Raw genomic sequence first — 22,030 nt, forward strand, 5'->3', positions numbered from 1 at the left:
GTGGAGAAGGCCACACCTGTCTCTCTGTGTGGTTGTGGAGAAGGCCACACCCGTCTCTCTGTGTGGTTGTGGAGAAGGCCACACCTGTCTCTCTGTGTGGTTGTGGAGAAGGCCACACCCGTCTCTCTGTGTGGTTGTGGAGAAGGCCACACCTGTCTCTCTGTGTGGTTGTGTAGAAGGCCACACATGTCTCTCTGTGTGGTTGTGGACAAGGCCACACCTGTCTCTCTGTGTGGTTGTGGACAAGGCCACACCTGTCTCTCTGTGTGGTTGTGGAGAAGGCCACACCCGTCTCTCTGTGTGGTTGTGGAGAAGGCCACACCCGTCCCTCTGTGTGGTTGTGGAGAAGACCACACCCGTCTCTCTGTGTGGTTGTGGAGAAGGCCACATCTGTCTCTGTGTGTGGTTGTAGAGAAGGCCACACCTGTCTCTCTGTGTGGTTGTAGAGAAGGCCACACCTGTCTCTCTGTGTGGTTGTGAAGAAGGCCACATCTGTCTCTCTGTGTGGTTGTTTTGTGTGTGGAGCTGTAGAGGGCCCTGTAGCGCTTCACTCACCTGTTCAGTCTTGTCCCGGGCTTTTCAACAACACACACTCTCTCTCACACACATCTCTTTTGTTCCGACAACACTGTGGGTTCCGCTCTGGGGTTGCTCACACTTTTTTTTTTTCATTCAGGCTTTACAGGAGTTGATGATTGGCTCAAACACTGTTGTACTCTGCCAGTGTACCTATGATCTATCTGTCCACTCCCTAAACTCAATGTGACTCCTATAGCTACTGGCAGCATTGACTAAATGATGCCATATGGGTTTGGATGTTGCATGTTTTTTTCAGTTGAACATATTCTGAATGTCAAATTGATGCCGTATATTGTTGGCTGTTTTGTATACCTTAGGCCTACATGTGTTACGCTGTCTCACAAAGTTTGGATGCAATATTTATCTATTTGATAGTTTTTGTACTGCATACATGTTGTATTAATGTCTTATCTATTTGTTTGTTGTTGTAGTACATATTTAGCTGTCTCTAGTTATCTCATTAGTTAGCGTCTGTTAGTTTCCTGTTGAGGTTCTGCAGTGTCAGCTATGTTGCGTTTATGTACCACCTCCCCTGCCTTTCTGTTGTTGTGCTAGAGACTCTAGACTCACCATTCACCTTTCACGAGCTGTAGCTCTCTGTGGCTCTCCAGCATTAGTTATAGAATAAGGTAAAGCATGGACTTGCTTTTCTGCCTTGCTCATCATTCATAACTGTAAATATATGTGCTGCCTGTCCCAGGTCAGGTGTGTGTACTTTACTGACATGTCAACATCCCTCATTGACTCACAGCTGTTCAGTTCATGTCCTTATTGTCAGGTTGTTTGAACATTGTTCTAGAACAACCATAGCCTCTCCAGGACTTACATCATTTTGATTCAAAGCCCTAGTCTAAATCTCTCTGCCAAGCCACAGTTTAGATAACAATGAGATCAATTCCCAATTTAAATCATTCATCGCCATTACTTACAGTGACAGTGAATGGTGAGTCAATCTGTGATACGTCTCAAAAGGCACCCATATTCCCTTTGTAGTGCACTACTTTTGACCAGGACCCTAATGGCTATATAGGGAATAGGGTGCCATTTGGGAAGCAAACTCAGTCTAAGTGAGGGATTACAGTAAATAAATAAGCAGTTGTCTGAGCTAGCAGAGGTGTGTGTGTGTGTGTGTGTGTGTGTGTGTGTGTGTGTGTGTGTGTGTGTGTGTGTGTGTGTGTGCCACATAGTTTTATCCTCCTGTTACAACACTACCACCGCCTCCCTGAAAAAACAGACCTGTTGCTACTGTTGCTATGGTGACTGGGCCATTTGTGATCTAGAGGAGCAGGGAGGAGAGGCACGTTTGGTGAGTGGCAGGGGAGAGTAGTCGCTCTGTCGAGCTCTCATCCAACCCTGCTTCAGTACAATGTTACCGGGGTCTGGTTAGCTGAGTGAGGGTGTTTTCTCTGGGTTTAGCTGGTCTGGTCTGGTACTGGTAGCTTCACTGGGTCTCTGAATGTTAGTTGTATCTATCTGGCAGGAGGAGTGAATGAGTGTGTTGGCTCTGGGCTCAGCTGGTCTGGTCTGGTAGCCTCTCTCTGGCCGGTCTGTTGTTTGGTCAGTAGGAGGAGGAATTAGAGCGTGGCTGTGCTGCTACTGCTGCTCTGAAGTTACTGGACTGTTGGTTTCTCTGATGTCGGTCAGTCTGGGAGAGCCAGGCATTGCTTTCTGTGGCCACAGAGACAAATTCCAGAGCAAACGGCAGTCTGTGGGATCCAGTGGATGGTAGTTTTTTTCCTAATTTCTCTTTGCTCTCTCACACACAGACATTGAGAAAGACTTAACAGACAGACCCTCTCTTCTCTTCTGTCTTACAACCAAAGACGTACATGCCCTGTCATCTTATCAAGTATGCCTAGGATGTCCAAACCATCAATTTGTGTGTGAGAGAGAGCTGTGCTTTAACCTCTCTGGGATATGTGGGACGGTAGCGTACCAATTGGCCAACATCCAGTAAAAATGCAGAGCGCCAAATTCAAATAAATTACTATAAAAATTAAACTCTCATGAAATCACATATTCAATATACCAAATTAAAGCTACACTTGTTGTGAATCCAGCCAACGTGTCAGATTTCAAAAAGGCTTTACGGCGAAAGCAAACAATGCTATTATCTGAGGATAGCACCCCAGCTAACAATCACAGACCATCATATTTCAACCTTCCAGGCGCGACACAAAACGCAGAAATAAAGATATAATTCATGCCTTACTTTGACGAGCTTCTTCTGTTAGCACTCCAATATGTCCCATAAACATCACAAATGGTCCTTTTGTTCGATTAATTCCGTCCATATACATCCAAAATGTCCATTTATTTAGCGCGTTTGATCCAGAAAAACACCGGTTCCAACTTGCACAACGTGACTACAAATATCTCAAAAGTTACCTGTAAGTGTTTTCCAAACATTTCAAACTACTTTTGTAATACAACTTTAGGTATTTTTTTACGTAAATAATCAATAAAATTGAAGACGGGATGATTTGTGTTCAATACCGGAGGAAAACAATGTGTAGCATGCTTTCTGGTCACGCGCCTCTAACAAACAGTACACTTCACTGGAGCCTCATTCTGAACATGGCTACTTCTTAATTTCTCAAAGGAAAAACCTCAACCAATTTCTAAAGACTGTTGACATCCAGTGGAAGCGATAGGAACTGCAGGAAGGTCCCTTAGAAATCTGGATTCCCAATGAAAACCCATTGAAAAGAGAGGGACCTCAAAAATAGATTCTGAATGGTTTGTCCTTGGGGTTTTGCCTGCCAAATAAGTTCTGTTATAGTCACAGACATGATTCAAACAGTTTTAGAAACGTCAGAGTGTTTTCTATCCAATACTACTAATAATATGCATATATTAGCATGTGGGACTGAGTAGGAGGCGGTTTACTCTGGGCACACTTTTCATCCAAACGTGAAAATGCTGCCCCCTATCCTAGAGAAGTTAATGGATTATAGGTACTGTATGTAACAGGGAGAGAGATGAGCTCACATGTTACGCATGTGTCTTGGGTGCTCTTCTGTCTGTCGGGCATCCTTTATCTTATAACTCGCACACGCACGCACACACACACACACGCACGCACACACGCACACACACACACACACACACACACACACACACACACACACACACACACACACACACACACACACACACACACACACACACACACACACACACACACACACACACGTACGTCTTGCAGGCTCCTCCTCCCACAGTATTCAGTAACATACAGTCAGAACCCCTTTAGACTTCCTTCCTCTCCCTCAGCTGTCTATGTCTCTTTAAAAACACTGGTGACACTTCAGAGAGGAATCCACATCTCTTGGTCATGATGGTGAACGATGTCATACAGGACAGAACTGAGAAAGGAAGTGTCTCAATAAGAGGAGGAGCCAGAACAGGATGGGTCAGTTGACTCAGTAACCACAGGTTGGAGACACACACACACACACACACACACACACACACACACACACACACACACACACACACACACACACACACACACACACACACACACACACACACACACACACACACACACACACACACACACACACACACACACACACACACACACACACACACACTCCAACACCTCAACTCTCTTGGCCTGGAATAAGGAATGATCAGTACAGAACAGAGCACAACAGAACAGACCCTGTATTGATCTGTAATGGAATAGGCAGCTCCCAGTCAGCATTGTATGGAAAGCCGTAGTGGAACGCCCGAAAGACATTCCAGTGATTCCAGAGCTGCTCAGTGTCACCTAGGATCTGTGATGGCTGTCACTGGGTTCTCTGTTGTCAGGTTATCAGCCATGTGGGTTTTAGTGTTGTTAACTTGCAGGCATATGTAGTGTTATGTTATAATGGTATTATGCAACATAGAATGGATGACCTTTATTGATCGCCCTCCCTCCTCTCTCTCTCTATCTTCCTCTGTGTGACAGGTATTGCCAGGTCCACCAGTGGGAGACTGAGGAGGACAGACAGAGAAGGTTCTTCTGCCATCACCAGTCCCAGTAAGTCATACTGTTTCTATCTGAGGCATCCACCATACACACACATTATTACTTACATACATCTGTTGGCCTCAACACAAGGACTTTGATTAATGCTACTGAGTTCATGTTGTGGGCTGAGCAAAATGCACAGCTGAATTGGTGAAGTGCGGGTTGACAAGGCACTGTAGACTGCCCTTCACACTTTTCATTGGATTTAGTGACTGTAACTAACTGTATTCTGTCAGCAATCAGACTTTATCAGGGTTTCTGAGAAGTGAGCCACGAAACAGGTCCTGCAGCACAGATGGAGCGATATGTTACAGTGAACAGGTAGGAAGGAATCACAAATATTCCCCTTGAGAGAGGAGAGAGACACAGTGAGGGTGAGATGGAGAGAGTCACAGTGAGGGTGAGATGGAGAGAGATTGAGATATTTGGTATTTTATTAGCATCCCCATTAGCTGTTGCAAAAGCAGCAGCTACTCTTCCTGCGGTCCACACAAAACATGAAACATGACATAATACAGAACATTAATAGACAAGAACAGAACTACATCAAAAAATGGTTTTGAAGCACACATAGCAATACATACACAGAGGCGTTGTTCCATGAGATGTTGCTTTATCTATTTTTTGAAACCAGGTTTGCTGTGTATTTGAGCAATATGAGATGGGACAGAGTTCCATGCAGTAATGGCTCTATACAATAATGTACGTTTTCTTGAATTTGTTCTGGATTTGGGGACTGTGAAAAGACCCCTGGTGGCATGTCTGGTGGAGTAAGTGTGTGTGTCAGAGTTGTGTATAAATTGACTTTGCAAACAATTCGGGATTTTCAACACATGAATGTTTCTTTTAAAAAGAAGTGATGCAGTTAGTCTCTCTTCAACTCTTAGCCAAGAGAGACTTGCATGCATAGTATTTATACTATGATTACAATGAAGAGCAAGACGTGTCGCTCTGTTCTGGGCCAGCTGCAGCTTAACTAGGTCTTTCCTTGCAGCACTGGACCACACGTCTGGACAATATTTAAGAGATGACAAAACTAGAGCCTGCAGGACTTGCTTTTTGTAGTGTGGTGTCAAAAAAGCATAGCGTCTCTTTATTATGGACAGACCTCTCCCCAGCTTTACAACCATTGAATCTATATGTTTTGACCATGGCAGTTTACAATCTAAGGAAATGCCAAGTAATTTAGTCTCCTCAACTTGTTCAACAGTCACACCATTCATTACCAGATTCAGCCGAGGTCTAGAACTTAGGGAATAATTTGTACGAAATACAATGCTCTTAGTTTTAGAGATGTTCAGGACCAGTTTATTACTGGCCACCCATTCCAAAACAGACTGCAATTCTTTGTTAAGAGTTTCAGTGACTTAATTAGCTGTGGTTGCTGATGAGTATATGGTTGAATCATCAGCATACATGGACACGCATGCTTTGTTTAATGCCAGTGGCAGGTCATTGGAAAAGAGTAGAGGGCCTAGAGAGCTGCCCTGTGGTACACCACACGTTGCATGTTTGACATTAGAGAAGCTTCCATTAAAGAAAACCCTTTGGGTTCTATTAGATAGATAGCTCTCAATCCACTATATGGCTGAGGTTGAAAAGCCATAACATTTTTTCAACAAAAGGTTATGGTCAATAATATCAAAGGCTGCACTGAAATCTAACAGTACAGCTCCAACAATCTTCTTATTATCAATTTATTTAAATCAATCATCAGTCATTTGTGTCAGTGGAGTACATGTTGAGTGCCCCTCTCTATAAGTATGCTGAAAGTCTGTTGTTAATTTGTTTACAGAGAAATAGCATTGTATTTGGTCAAACACCATTTTTTCTAACAGTTTGCTAAGAGCTGGCAGCAAGCTGATAGGTCTGCTGTTAGAACCAGTAAAAGCCGCTTTACCACTCTTGGGTAGCTGAATGACTTTGGCTTCCCTCCAGGCCTGAGGACAAAGACTTTCCTCTAGGCTCAGATTAAAGATATGACAGATAGCTCAGTAGCTTTCCATCTAAGTTGTCAATGACAGGAGGTTGGTCATTATTGATCGATAACAATCATTTTTCCACCTCTCCCACACTAACTTTACAATTTTAAACTTGCAATGCTTTTCTTTCATTATTTGTTTTTTTTTATGCATGAATACGATGGCTCACTGTTCGTTGTTGGCATTTCCTGCCTAAGTTTGTCCACTTTGACAATGAAGTAATCATAAAAATATTTGGCAATATTAAATGGTTTTGTGATGAAAAAGCCATCTGATTCGATGAAAGATAGAGTTGAATTTGTCTTTCTGCCCATAGTTTCATTTAAAGTTTCTTTATATCATTAATCTTGGCTTCATAAAACAGTTTCTTTTTCTTTTTGTTGAGTTTAGTCACATAATTTCTCAGTTTGAAGTAAGTCAGCCAGTCAGATGTGAAGTCAGACTTATCAGCCACTCCTTTTGCCTCATCTCTTTCAACCATACAGTTTCCTCATCAATCCATGGAGCCCTAACACTTCTAACAGTCAGTTTCTTAACAAGTGCATGTTTATCAATAACTAGAAGAAGCAATTTCATAAATTCATGAAGTGCAGCATCTGGATGCTCCCTATTAAAGACATCAGCCCAACAAATATTTTTAACATCCACATAAGAGTCACAGCAAAATCTTTTGTATGATCTCTCATACACTATTTTAGGCCCAGCTTTTGGAACTTTGGCTTTCCTGGATATAGCCACTATATCGTGATCACTGCATCCAATGGGTACGGATACAGCTTTAGAACGAAGTTGTACAGTATTAGTACAAATGTGATCGATACATGTGGATGATCTTGTTCCTGTAGTGTTTGTAAACACCCTGGTAGGTTGATTAATAACCTGAACCAGATTACAGGCACTGGTTACAGTGAGAAGCTTCCTCTTGAGCGGACAGCTTGATGAAAACCAGTCACTATTCAGATCCCAAAGAAAGTAGACCTCTCTGTTTACATCACATACAATATCAAGCATTTCACACATATTATTTAGATACTGACTGTGAGCACTGGGTTTCAGTGAGAAAGATTGAAATAGCATGGTTACGACAGTGAGATAGATTAAGATAATGATCGAAAACTTTATAAGCACTCACTATTTAGTACTACTACTGTGTGTGTGTGCATGTCTGTGCGTAGGTGGGTGTGTGTGCGTGTCTTCATGTGTGTGTGTTCATGTGTGTGTGTGTGCACGTGTGTGGGTAACTGCCAAGCGCTGGCATGAGGTTGCAGGCTGTGGCTGTGGCTCACCACTGAGGCCTCCTCCTCTCAGTGGGAAGAGCAAACTCCTTCTGCAGCATCAGCAATTCAGAGAGACGGGGGGGAGTAGCGCCTGGAGCACCGAGTTGGGGAGAGGGACACACACACAGACTGTGTATGAGCACATGTCCTTGCAGGATGTGCACTCAAGCCACAGGAATCTGACAGGCAATGAGGCAGCCAGATACTGTACTATGTAGGCTAACAGACAGGCTATGATACACACACTGACAGACAGGGTTATAGGGATATACACAGGAATTTGTACTATTAGCAGTGTGTGTGTGTGTGTTTATGTGTGTTTGTGTTCTCAGGTGTGTGTGTGTGTGAGAGGCAGAGCTAACAGATAGACATGCGGACTGGGTTATGGGAAGTGTTTAGGGGTGTGAATGAGACCCATCCTGTCAGGATGACACCCCTGATGCTGTCTCTGCAGGGCATGTGTGTCAGAGCAGGGGAGCAGGGTGGGGTGGGGGGGGGGGACTATGGAGGCTGGCAGGGGGTGTGTGCCCTGTGCCCGGATGTGAGGGAGGGGGCTGGGTGGGTTGGGAAGTAGAGGGAGATGCCCCACACAAAGCCTCTCCTGGTGGGGCTGAGTTATGAGCAGACAGGAGGTAGATGGGCCTTAGGAGGAGAGTGCTGTTGTACGGTAATCTTAAGGAATTAAAATCTTATTTTCCCTAACCCCTAACCCCTAACCCTTAGCCTAACCCTAATTCTAACCCTAACCCTTAGCCTACCCTAATTGTAACCCTAACACTAACCCCTAAGCCTAAAAAAGCTTTTTCCTTGAGGGGACCGGCAAAATGTCCTTGTTTAACTATTCTTGTGAGGTCTTCTGGTCCCCACAAGGATAGTAAAACCAAAAACACACCAATGCACACACACACAAACACACACAGACAGACACAGACAGACAGACACACACAGGACTGGTAGAAGTCTATCTCTAGTGTTTGAATAGTGTCTCAGACAGTGGCTGTATTGTCCATGGCCATGCCCTCTGGGTGATTGTGTTCAGTTAGTAGTCAGGAGACTGATCTCTATAGGGGAAGAAGCAGTCACACTGTGTTACTAGCATGGCTCACTCCATTGTGTTCACTGTGCCTGTGTCCCAAATGGCGCCTTTTTACCTATTGGCCCTGGTCAAAAGTAAGGCACTAGTGTACATAGGAAACAAGGTGCTATTTGGGACAGCCTGTGATCTAGATCATGTAGTTCAGTAACTATATCAGCCATTCATAGTGAAGCTGCTAGTTGATCTGTGATTCAGATTACTATTGTGTTTTGATAGGCACTTCGGCCCAAACTCTGGTCCACTGTCCTCTCTTGTTGCGCAACGCTTTAGACAGCCCTGGTCTAAGTGACCCTGACTACACCCCCCACACTCACTCCTTGCTGCATTTTGGAAGGTGGGGGTTGCATTGGGCAACACTGCAGCCTGATAGTTGTTTTATTTAACACCTGGGTGTGTTTGATCTCTCCCTCACACACACTGACACTCGCCAAATGACCCCCAGGCAAGTGTGAGGGACGTGCCAAAGGTTAGGGTTCACCTGTGTTTCCTGAACAAAGAGGTGGATGGATGTCAAGCACCTTTTATATATATATATATATATATATATATATATAGAGAGAGAGAGAGAGAGAGAGAGAGAGAGAGAGAGAGAGAGAGAGAGAGAGAGAGAGAGAGAGAGAGAGAGAGAGAGAGAGAGAGAGAGAGAGAGAGAGAGAGAGAGAGAGAGAGAGAGAGAGAGAGAGAGAGAGAGAGAGAGAGAGAGAGAGAGAGAGACTACCCCGCTTCTGTTTCATATAGTTTTTCCATTGTACAGTAGTGATACAGCATACTTAAGCAATAAGGCCAGAGGGGGTGTGGTATATGGCAAATATACCATGGCTAAGAGCTGCTCTTACGCACGACGCAACGCGGAGTGTCTGTATACAAACCTTAGCCGTGGTATATTGACCATATACCACAAACCCCTGAGGTGCCTTATTGCTATCATAAACTGGTTACCAACTTAATTAGAGAAGTAAAAATAAATGTTTTGTCATACCCGTGGTATACGGTCTAATATACCACGTCTGTCAGCCAATAAGCTTTCAGGGCTCGAACCACCCAGTTTATAAAACCCATATTGTTATCTCTGCATAGATAGACATGCCAAGACTCTATGGTCTCTGTTGCTGTACAGACGGGTCTATCCGACAGTGGGTTATTGGGGCCATGGAGAGGAGAGGGTTATTTTAGGCTAACTCTAAGGAGCTCACATCACATGGTCATTCAGGGTTTCTGTTTCCAAGATACAATGCAGCTACAGTCTTATGGCAAGGCAGAGAAAGAAGGAAAGAAAGAAACAGAGAAACAGAGAGAGAGAGATAGAGAGTGAGTGGGGGAGAGAGAAGAAGAGGGGGAATGGAGGGTGGGAATGAAAAGAAAGAATAACAAGAGCTCCATATGATCAGCACATGGGCATGCCGTAATTCTGGACGCATTCATTAGCAGAACAGACTGAAAAATCTAACAGTGGAGAGAGAGAGAGAGAGAGAGAGAGACAGAGGAAGAGAAAGAGAGAGAGAGGGAAAGACAGACAAGCAGGGGAGGGAGGGAGGGAAAGACTGGGGGAGAGGAAAAGAGAGGAAGAGAGGGCGTGAGCGAGCTAGCAAGGGGGGGGAAGGGGAAGTCCAGAAGGAGAGAGGATAAAGCAGACACTTCATGAGGCTGTGGAGGGAGTGATCTGGATATGGAGGGGGACAAATTCTCAGGTAACACACAGGAACTCAGCCAAACTGGACTCTCATCACAGGGGAATAGTACTTTTCAGCTCTTCAGCCAACTATCTATTGTAACATCCGGAGTTTGGGTATTTTTTTCTCTGTATTTTCTGGTTTTAAGGCTTTAGCTAAGCTGCAGTTTGCAGATACAGCGTAGAGGGTTTTAGGACCTGTCCTTTGCCATGTGTCTGTCTTTCTCTTTCTCTCTCTCTCTCTCTCTCTCTGGCTGTCTGGTCGATGAGTTACAGTAGCTAGGATTTCATGTGTGAGACTGACCGGCACAGAGTCATCTAATCTGGGTGACAGCCAGGAAAGTGGGACAGAGCTGTACGGCTCCTTGATTCTTTCTCTTTCTCTGGGTGACTTACTTACTCAGTTATCTATTGGTTCATTGAATTAGCTTGACAGGGACAGTGCATACGAATCAACAGTTCAGTGTTCACATCAATGTAAATGTGTTAAAGCTTGCTATGAAGCTAATTTCCATCTGTAGGTCTGCAGTCCTCCTCTCATGTTCGTCTGTTGTGTGCAAACAGGAAAAGTGATGTTTGAACAGTACTACTTTTGTCCCCCGTGGCTCCGGTGGCGAGCGACCGTCAGTGTGGGTAGAGATACTCTCTATTGGCAGGGGGAAGGTTTTTCCACACTATTCTCACTTTTTCCAAATAGTTCTGATTCCTGAAGTTGATGTGATTTTCCTCATAAAGTGCATCTGTCATCGGTGTCCATAGAGAACGCATTAGGCTTCAGTTTGTCAGTGAATGCGTGTATGTGGATGTGTGTGTACGTGTATGTGGATGTGTGTGTACGTGTATGTTAAAATCATCCGTGGAGAAACACCGTCCGCCCCTTAATGGTGCTTTTGTGAGTGTTTGTGGAGTATTGTAACAACTCTAAATGCTGGAGTGGAAAACAGAGAATGTCTGTAACTGTAGGGCAGACAAGTGCCCTTCCTTGTCTTGTAGCACCTACTGTTTAAAGTGTGGGCTAGCGTCCCAAATGGCACCCTATTCCCTATATAGTGCCCTATGAGCCCTGGTCAAAAGTAGTGCACTATATTGGGAATATGGTGCCATTTGGGATGAAGCCTGGACCAGGGTGAGATCACCAACGAGGCCCCCGTTTCCAGGTGCTTCCTTCTGGGAGCTGTAATGGCTTCTGCAGGAGTGTGTGTGTGTTTGTGTGTGTGTATACGCGCACCCTAACCTCTAATGAACCCTCTCCAGCCATCCCCTAATCTCTAATGAACAGCCTCCAGCCATCTCCTAACCTCTACTGAACAGCCTCCAGCCATCCCCTAACCTCTACTGAACAGCCGCCAACCATCCCTTAACCTCTACTGAACAGCCTCCAGCCATCCCCTAACCTCTAATGAGCAACCTCCAGCCATCCCTTAACCTCTAATGAACAGCCTCCAGCCATCCCCTAACCTCTACTGAACAGCCTCCAGCCATCCCTTAACCTCTAATGAACAGCCTCCAGCCATCCCTTAACCTCTACTGAACAGCCGCCAGCCATCCCCTAACCTCTAATGAGCAACCTCCAGCCATCCCCTAACCTCTACTGAACAGCCTCCAGCCATCCCCTAACCTCTAATGAACAGCCTCCAGCCATCTCCTAACCTCTAATGAACAGCCTCCAGCCATCCCCTAACCTCTAATGAACAGCCTCCAGCCATCCCTTAACCTCTACTGAACAGCCTCCAGCCATCCCTTAACCTCTACTGAACAGCCTCCAGCCATCCCCTAACCTCTAATGAGCAACCTCCAGCCATCCCTTAACCTCTAATGAACAGCCTCCAGCCATCCCCTAACCTCTACTGAACAGCCTCCAGCCATCCCTTAACCTCTAATGAACAGCCTCCAGCCATCCCTTAACCTCTACTGAACAGCCGCCAGCCATCCCCTAACCTCTAATGAGCAACCTCCAGCCATCCCCTAACCTCTACTGAACAGCCTCCAGCCATCCCCTAACCTCTAATGAACAGCCTCCAGCCATCTCCTAACCTCTAATGAACAGCCTCCAGCCATCCCCTAACCTCTAATGAACAGCCTCCAGCCATCCCTTAACCTCTACTGAACAGCCTCCAGCCATCCCTTAACCTCTAATGAACAACCTCCAGCCATCCCCTAACCTCTACTGAACAGCCTCCAGCCATCCCCTAATCTCTACTGAACAGCCGCCAGCCATCCCCTAACCTCTACTGAACCCTCTCCAGCCATCCCCTAACCTCTACTGAACAGCCTCCAGCCATCCTTTAACCTCTACTGAACAGCCTCCAGCCATCCCCTAATCTCTAATGAACAGCCTCCAGCCATCCTTTAACCTCTACTGAACAGCCTCCAGCCATCCCCTAACCTTGGGGTGGCAGGTAGCCTAGTGGTTCGAGTGTTGGGCCAGTAACTGAAAGGTTTCTAGATCAAATCCCCAAGGTGACAAGATAAAAAACCTGTTATTCTTCCCCTGAACAAGGCAGTTAACACACTGTTCCTAGGTTGTCATTGTAAATAAGAATTTGTTCTTAACTGACTTGCCTAGTTGAATAAATAAAAATATGTAAAACATGTTATTAAAAAAGCTCTCCCTTAAGCTCTCCCAGTCACTTCCCTCTCAATAGAGCAGGCTACTATATCATCTTACTACAGTATCCATAGAGAACACACAACAATATGAACTCTGTTGTTACACTGCATAACGTCTTGGAATATGTTAGAGATATTTTGCTCTTTGGTTTGCTGCTTAAATATAACCTTAATGCTGTTTGGGTTGGACTGGATGGTATCCAAAAGTGGTTTTCCAGTGCAGTATCGCTTATCACCACAAGGTGGCGGTGTTGAATTTCAGGCACTCTCCTCTGTGGAGGAACTGTGGTAAAACTGTTGTTTTCCATTACACTGGCTTTTGCCCATTTCTTTCAATGATGATGGATCGTGTGTAACAAGAGAAGCTCAGAGCAGTAGTTGGCGCAACTCTGGGGTCTCTGGTGTTTTTAAAGGGGACAGACTGACACACTGGTCTGTAGCTGAGTATCTGTCCATTCTACAGTATCTCTGCCTAGGCAGATTTCGGCTCGTGTTATTGGATGAAACTTGTCAGAGATACTTCCTTGTACTCTGTGCCTGGTGTTTTGCCTGGGTTACCATGGAGACATGGCTGTGTAGCTGCTGTGAAGCTGATTGGGGTTTGTGATTATAATGCTAACATGTTAACATGATAAAGATAGTATTATTGAAGAGAGAGAGAGATGGAGGACGACGAAAGGAGAAGATACAGAAAGAAAGAAAGAAAGAAAGAAAGAAAGAAAGAGAAAGATCTATTCCTGATGGAGGACAGCTGCTCTGTCTATTTACTGAGTCAATCCATCCCCATGTGTGAGGGGGCTGCCTAGACAGACACACACATGCAATCGCACACACGTTGCACACACACACACACACACACTCATGTCCACACACCATAATACCATGCACCCAGTACCCACTACCAAGGCTTTGTGTGACTGTACACTGTATGAGGGCACCTCTTTCCAACAGGTGTTTGTGATTAAAGTTTCCTTTGTAAAGCCCTAACCTCTTGCTATGCATTTGCTTAAGGACAGCTGTGACCACAGCTGCTTGTATGTATGTATGTGTGTGTGTGCGTGTGCTTGCGTGCCTGTGTGTGTGAGTGAATGTGCCATGTTAAACCCACAGGGCGTGGCTGACTGAGTCAGGTCTTGACATTCTATAGCGCCCAATTGGCCTATTTTACTCTGTATTCCACACACTCACACATATAAGCTCAATAATCACAGTTCCTATTCTGTACTGTAGGGAGTGGACCGGTCTGGTTCTATTCTGTACTGTAGGGAGTAGACCTGTCTCGTTCTGTTCTGTACTGTAGGGAGTGGACCGGTCTGGTTCTATTCTGTACTGTAGGGAGTGGACCGGTCTGGTTCTAGTCTGTACTGTAGGGAGTGGACCGGTCTGGTTCTGTTCAGTACTGTAGGGAGTAGACTGGTCTGGTCCTATTCTGCACTGTAGGGAGTAGACTGGTCTGGTTCTATTCTGTACTGTAGGAAGTAGACTGGTCTGGTTCTATTCTGTACTGTAGGAAGTAGACTGGTCTGGTTCTATTCTGTACTGTAGGGAGTAGACTGGTCTGGTTCTATTATGTACTGTAGGGAGTAGACTGGTCTGGTTCTATTCTGTACTGTAGGGAGTGGACCGGTCTGGTTCTATTCTGTACTGTAGGAAGTAGACTGGTCTGGTTCTATTCTGTACTGTAGGGAGTAGACCGGTCTGGTTCTATTCTGTACTGTAGGGAGTAGACTGGTCTGGTTCTATTCTGTACTGTAGGGAGTAGACCGGTCTGGTTCTATTCTGTACTGTAGGGAGTGGACCGGTCTGGTTCTATTCTGTACTGTAGGGAGTGGACCGGTCTGGTTCTATTCTGTACTGTAGGGAGTAGACTGGTCTGGTTCTATTCTGTACTGTAGGGAGTAGACCGGTCTGGTTCTATTCTGTACTGTAGGGAGTAGACTGGTCTGGTTCTATTCTGTACTGTAGGGAGTAGACTGGTCTGGTTCTATTCTGTACTGTAGGGAGTGGACCGGTCTGGTTCTATTCTGTACTGTAGGGAGTGGACCGGTCTGGTTCTATTCTGTACTGTAGGGAGTAGACCGGTCTGGTTCTATTCTGTACTGTAGGGAGTGGACCGGTCTGGTTCTGTTTCTAAAAGCTGCTGATGCCATTAGTCATAGTAATGCTGGGCTGCGACTCACAAGCTCACTACAGGATGAACTCTCACCCCTAGCCTTTCCTATCAAAACCATGTTTGTGATTTCCTCTCTATCTCTCTCTCTCTCTCTCTTTCTCTCTCTCTCTTTCTCTTTTATGTATATATATCTTGCTCTCTCTCTCTCTTTCAATGAAATTCAAGTGGCTTTATTGGCATGGGAACCATGTGTTTACATTGTGGTAGAGAACTGGCACACCTATGTCTTCCTCTTCCTCCCCTCCATTATCCCTCCCCCTCTCTGCAGCAGCAGCCTCAGACATGTACTGTAGACCTGATTAATATGGGTTGCCATGTAAACAGAGCGCTGTAGCGCCACGGTAACCAACAAGTGGAGTCCAGAGTACATACACAGCGGTGTGTGTGAGGTGTGATCAGAAAGAGAGAGAGACAGAGAGAGACAGAGAGAAAAATATTTATGTTTATTTTCCCTTTCATACTTTAACTATTTGCACATCATTACAACACTGTATATATGTACATAATATGACATTTGAAATGTCTTTATTCTTTTGTAAGTGTAATGTTTACTGTACATTTTTTATTTGATGAGGAACGTGTAACATAACAAAATGTGGAAAAAGGGAAGGCTGTCTGAATAACTTCCTTAATGCACTGTACAGTACACTCCCATTGACCATTTTTCAAGCCTCGGGATCAAAGTGGTATTTGACTAATCTTTTCTGTTCTAGGATCAGCTCACTGTAGTTTCAATATGTCACCAAACATCAGGGACACGTTAAAGCAAAACTGACTTCAGATCAGTACTTAGGAACGACATCGCCTCACCCTTTGGGTTAGAGTGAGGGTTGGGGTGGTCAGGTCAGTAGGTTAGAGGGAGGGTTGGGATGGTCAGGTCAGTAGGTTAGAGGGAGGGTTGGGATGGTCAGGTCAGTAGGTTAGAGTGAGGGTTTGGGGTGGGATGGTCAGGTCAGGTCAGTAGGTTAGAGGGAGGGTTGGGATGGTCAGGTCAGGTCAGTAGGTTAGAGGGAGGGTTGGGGTGGTCAGGTCAGGACAGTAGGTTAGAGGGAGGGTTGGGATGGTCAGGTCAGGTCAGTAGGTTAGAGGGAGGGTTGGGATGGTCAGGTCAGGTCAGTAGGTTAGAGGGAGGGTTGGGGTGGTCAGGTCAGGACAGTAGGTTAGAGGGAGGGTTGGGATGGTCAGGTCAGGTCAGTGGGTTGGAGGGAGGGTTGGGATGGTAAGTAAGTTAGAGGGAGGGTTGGGATGGTCAGGTCAGGTCAGTAAGTTAGAGGGAGGGTTGGGGTGGTCAGGTCAGGCAATAGGTTAGAGGGAGGGTTGGGATGGTCAGGTCAGGTCAGTAGGTTAGAGGGAGGGTTGGGATGGTCAGGTCAGGTCAGTGGGTTAGAGGGAGGGTTGGGATGGTCAGGTCAGTAGGTTAGAGTGAGGGTTGGAATGGTCAGGTCAGTAGGTTAGAGGGAGGATTGGGGTGGTCAGGTCAGTGGGTTAGAGGGAGGGTTGGGATGGTCAGGTCAGTAGGTTAGAGTGAGGGTTGGGATGGTCAGGTCAGTGGGTTAGAGGGAGGGTTGGGATGGTCAGGTCAGTGGGTTAGAGGGAGGGTTGGGATGGTCAGGTCAGTGGGTTAGAGTGAGGGTTGGGATGGTCAGGTCAGTGGGTTAGAGGGAGGGTTGGGGTGGTCAGGTCAGTGGGTTGGAGTGAGGGTTGGGGTGGTCAGGTCAGTAGGTTAGAGGGAGGGGTGGGATGGTCAGGTCAGGTCAGTGGGTTAGAGGGAGGGTTGGGATGGTCAGGTCAGGTCAGTAGGTTAGAGGGAGGGTTGGGATGGTCAGGTCAGTAGGTTGGAGTGAGGGTTGGGTTGGTCAGGTCAGTGGGTTAGAGGGAGGGTTGGGATGGTCAGGTCAGTAGGTTAGAGGGAGGGTTGGGATGGTCAGGTCAGTGGGTTAGAGGGAGGGTTGGGATGGTCAGGTCAGTGGGTTAGAGGGAGGGTTGGGATGGGATGGTCAGGTCAGGTCAGTAGGTTGGAGGGAGGGAGGGAGGGTTGGGGTGGTCAGGTCAGGTCAGTGGGTTGGAGGGAGGGTTGGGATGGTCAGTAAGTTAGAGGGAGGGTTGGGGTGGTCAGGTCAGGTCAGTAGGTTAGAGGGAGGGATGGTCAGGTCAGGTCAGTAGGTTAGAGGGAGGGTTGGGGTGGTCAGGTCAGGTCAGTAGGTTAGAGGGAGGGTTGGGATGGTCAGGTCAGGTCAGTAGGTTAGAGGGAGGGGTGGGATGGTCAGGTCAGGTCAGTAGGTTAGAGGGAGGGTTGGGATGGTCAGGTCAGGTCAGTAGGTTAGAGGGAGGGTTGGGATGGTCAGGTCAGTGGGTTAGAGGGAGGGTTGGGGTGGTCAGGTCAGGTCAGTAGGTTAGAGGGAAAGTTGGGATGGTCAGGTCAGGTCAGTAGGTTAGAGGGAGGGTTGGGATGGTCAGGTCAGGTCAGTAGGTTAGAGGGAGGGTTGGGATGGTCAGGTCAGGTCAGTAGGTTAGAGGAAGGGTTGGGATGGTCAGGTCAGTGGGTTAGAGGGAGGGTTGGGGTGGCCAGGTCAGGTCAGTAGGTTAGAGGGAAAGTTGGGATGGTCAGGTCAGTAGGTTAGAGGGAAAGTTGGGATGGTCAGGTCAGGTCAGTGGGTTGGAGGGAGGGTTGGGATGGTCAGGTCAGTAGGTTAGAGGGAACGCTGGGATGGTCAGGTCAGGTCAGTAGGTTAGAGGGTTGGAGGGAGGGTTGGGATGGTCAGGTCAGTAGGTTAGAGGGAGGGTTGGGATGGTCAGGCCAGGTCAGTGGGTTAGAGTCAGGGTTGGGATGGTCAGGCCAGGTCAGTGGGTTAGAAGGAGGGTTGGGATGGTCAGGTCAGGTCAGGTCAGTAAGTTAGAGGGAGGGTTGGGATGGTCAGGCCAGGTCAGTAGGTTAGAGGGAGGGTTGGGATGGTCAGGCCAGGTCAGTGGGTTAGAGGGAGGGTTGGGATGGTCAGGTCAGTAGGTTGGAGTGAGGGTTGGGATGGTCAGGTCAGGTCAGTGGGTTAGAGGAAGGGTTGGGATGGTCAGGTCAGTGGGTTAGAGGGAGGGTTGGGATGGTCAGGTCAGGTCAGTGGGTTAGAGGGAGGGTTGGGATGGTCAGGTCAGTAGGTTGGAGTGAGGGTTGGGATGGTCAGGTCAGGTCAGTAGGTTAGAGGGAGGGTTGGGGTTGGATGGTCAGGTCAGTGGGTTAGAGGGAGGGTTGGGATGGTCAGGTCAGTGGGTTAGAGGGAGGGTTGGGGTGGGATGGTCAGGTCATGGTCAGTACCCACTGGTACAGAGAGCCACCTGAGGGGGTAATGTAACCCAGGGGTTCAGTGAGAAGGTTAATAGACCTCAGCTGTATCTGTGCTGGCCCTTAATGACCCAAGGGACCAGCGCCAGACTTTACAGTATTCTGTTGCACTCCTGTGTGACATAGTTGTTAGTGTATGGTGCTTGCAAGGCAAAGGCTTGTGGGTTTGATTCCCGTGGGGGGCCACCCATATGAAAAATGAATGCATGACTGTAAGAGGATAAAAGTGTCTGCTAAATTGTGTATGGTACTGTCATAACCTGTACAGGACACATAACAACACCAAATGATTTCTCCTTTAAATCCCACATGGCATTGTATTTGTGTGGTTATGTTTGGCAGCACAACAACCATGATAGACATGTGATCCATATCATCCTGTTAGTAAAGACAGCCCTCTCTGTCAGCTGCTGCCTGCAGGGGATGGGGACCGGAGTGGCTGTGTTCCAGCCCCATGGTGGGCTTGGAGCATGTGTTAGGAGTTGTGGTGTGTGTGTGTGTGTGTGTGTGTGTGTGTGTGTGTGTGTGTGTGTGTGTGTGTGTGTGTGTGTGTGTGTGTGTGTGTGTGTGTGTGTGTGTGTGTGTGTGTGTGTGTGTGTGTGTGTGTGTGTGTGTGTGTGTGTGTGTGTGTGTGTGTGTGTGTGTGCCAGTGTGCCAGGGAATGTGATACATGTGGCAGAAGAGTAGGTGTGGAGGAGGGTGTGTCACAGCCAGAAGGTCTGCAGAGGGATTCTCCACATGTCTCCATGGCTATCAAGTTACACATCTCACTATTGGGCCACAACTTCTGTCACTGTTGGTGCCACAGCCCTAGTTTTATAGATACAACACTGACATCTGGTGGAGGAAGTGTCTCATTACCGATAGAGCTCTCTGTGTGTGTGTGTGTGTGTGTGTGTGTGTGTGTGTGTGTGTGTGTGTGTGTGTGTGTGTGTGTGTGTGTGTGTGTGTGTGTGTGTGTGTGTCTCTGCAGGAAGAATGCTGCTGTTGTTACTTTGAGCCAGTTTGAGCCATTAACTTCACTGTTTATTGGTGTTGTCAGGTTTCCACTGAGAAAACAACACACTCAGAGATGATCAGCTACACTCCTATTCTGAAATATAGTCTCACTGCTGGACAAGATAGTCCTTGTTAAATTCAACTTCATCTCTTTTCAGTGGAAACAGGTTGTAAATATAGAAAGAAGAGGGTTTTGAATGCTGAGGTCGTACTCACTCAGGATGTTACTAATCCAGAACAATGCATGCAACAGGAAGTAACTGATGTTCATTAGGATAGGATGAACTTTAATGTGCCGAGGGGGAAATTGTCTCAGACACACAGTACTGCTGTATAGAAAATAGACACTGGTCATGACATACCCAACATAATACGTACATTGCACCCTTGTCATAAACATTGTACACTTCTCATATAGTCACATACATAATACATATTGCACATTCTGTCATTAGTGTACTAAAGTACATTTTTGCAATATGTATTATGTGTTATATTATAATTAGGTTTTTTTGAAATGTTAAAAATAAAAAAAATAGCTTGACTGTAAAGTTTTAGCTGTACCTTCTATCTTCCTATCTTCTAACATCTACAGTAATTGATCATTCTTTCTTTGACTCTTTGCCGCAAGCGACACACACACACTAACACACTACCGCTCCGACAGAGAGGATGTACCCTCACACACACTAACACACTCCCGCTCCGACAGAGAGGATGTACCCTCACACACACTAACACACTCCCGCTCCGACAGAGAGGATGTACCCTCATACACACTAACACACTCCCGCTCTGACAGAGAGGATGTACCCTCATACACACTAACACACTCCCGCTCTGACAGAGAGGATGTACCCTCACACACACTAACACACTCCCGCTCTGACAGAGAGGATGTACCCTCATACACACTAACACACTCCCGCTCTGACAGAGAGGATGTACCCTCACACACACTAACACACTCCCGCTCTAACAGAGAGGATGTACCCTCATACACACTAACACACTCCCGCTCCGACAGAGAGGATGTACCCTCACACACACTAACACACTCCCGCTCTGACAGAAAGGATGTACCCTCACACACACTAACACACTCCCGCTCCGACAGAGAGGATGTACCCTCACACACACTAACACACTCCCGCTCCGACAGAGAGGATGTACCCTCACACACACTAACACACTCCCGCTCTGACAGAGAGGATGTACCCTCATACACACTAACACACTCCCGCTCTGACAGAGAGGATGTACCCTCACACACACTAACACACTCCCGCTCTGACAGAAAGGATGTACCCTCACACACACTAACACACTCCCGCTCCAACAGAGAGGATGTACCATCACACACACTAACACACTCCCGCTCTGACAGAGAGGATGTACCCTCACACACACTAACACACTCCCGCTCTGACAGAGAGGATGTACCCTCACACACACTAACACACTCCCGCTCTGACAGAGAGGATGTACCCTCACACACACTAACACACTCCCGCTCTGACAGAGAGGATGTACCCTCACACACACTAACACACTCCCGCTCTGACAGAGAGGATGTACCCTCACACACACTAACACACTCCCGCTCCGACAGAGAGGATGTACCCTCACACACACTAACACACTCCCGCTCCGACAGAGAGGATGTACCCTCACACACACTAACACACTCCCGCTCCGACAGAGAGGATGTACCCTCATACACACTAACACACTCCCGCTCTGACAGAGAGGATGTACCCTCATACACACTAACACACTTCCGCTCTGACAGAAACGATGTACCCTCATACACACTAACACACTCCCGCTCTGACAGAGAGGATGTACCCTCACACACACTAACACACTCCCGCTCTGACAGAGAGGATGTACCCTCACACACACTAACACACTCCCGCTCTGACAGAGAGGATGTACCCTCACACACACTAACACACTCCCGCTCTGACAGAGAGGATGTACCCTCACACACACTAACACACTCCCGCTCTGACAGAGAGGATGTACCCTCACACACACTAACACACTCCCGCTCCGACAGAGAGGATGTACCCTCACACACACTAACACACTCCCGCTCCGACAGAGAGGATGTACCCTCACACACACTAACACACTCCCGCTCCGACAGAGAGGATGTACCCTCATACACACTAACACACTCCCGCTCTGACAGAGAGGATGTACCCTCATACACACTAACACACTTCCGCTCTGACAGAAACGATGTACCCTCATACACACTAACACACTCCCGCTCTGACAG

At 46.8% G+C, this 22,030-nt stretch overlaps 1 protein-coding gene across 3 annotated transcripts in view; it reads left to right on the forward strand.

Moving 5' to 3' along the window:
• The window catches only part of LOC129833807 (septin-9-like), a 148,901-nt gene that overhangs the window by 23,446 nt on the left and 103,425 nt on the right, over nucleotides 1-22,030 (forward strand). For 2 of the 3 annotated variants that reach the window (XM_055898613.1, XM_055898614.1), the window contains one exon: nucleotides 4,541-4,612. In XM_055898613.1, the coding sequence (XP_055754588.1) occupies nucleotides 4,541-4,612 (72 nt within the window). Of the gene's footprint in view, nucleotides 1-4,540; nucleotides 4,613-10,542; nucleotides 10,647-22,030 lie in introns of those variants that run through there. The other variant, XM_055898617.1, reaches the window with a different exon arrangement.

This window comes from Salvelinus fontinalis, chromosome 34, assembly GCF_029448725.1.
Source record: "Salvelinus fontinalis isolate EN_2023a chromosome 34, ASM2944872v1, whole genome shotgun sequence".
NCBI classification, from domain to species: domain Eukaryota; kingdom Metazoa; phylum Chordata; class Actinopteri; order Salmoniformes; family Salmonidae; genus Salvelinus; species Salvelinus fontinalis.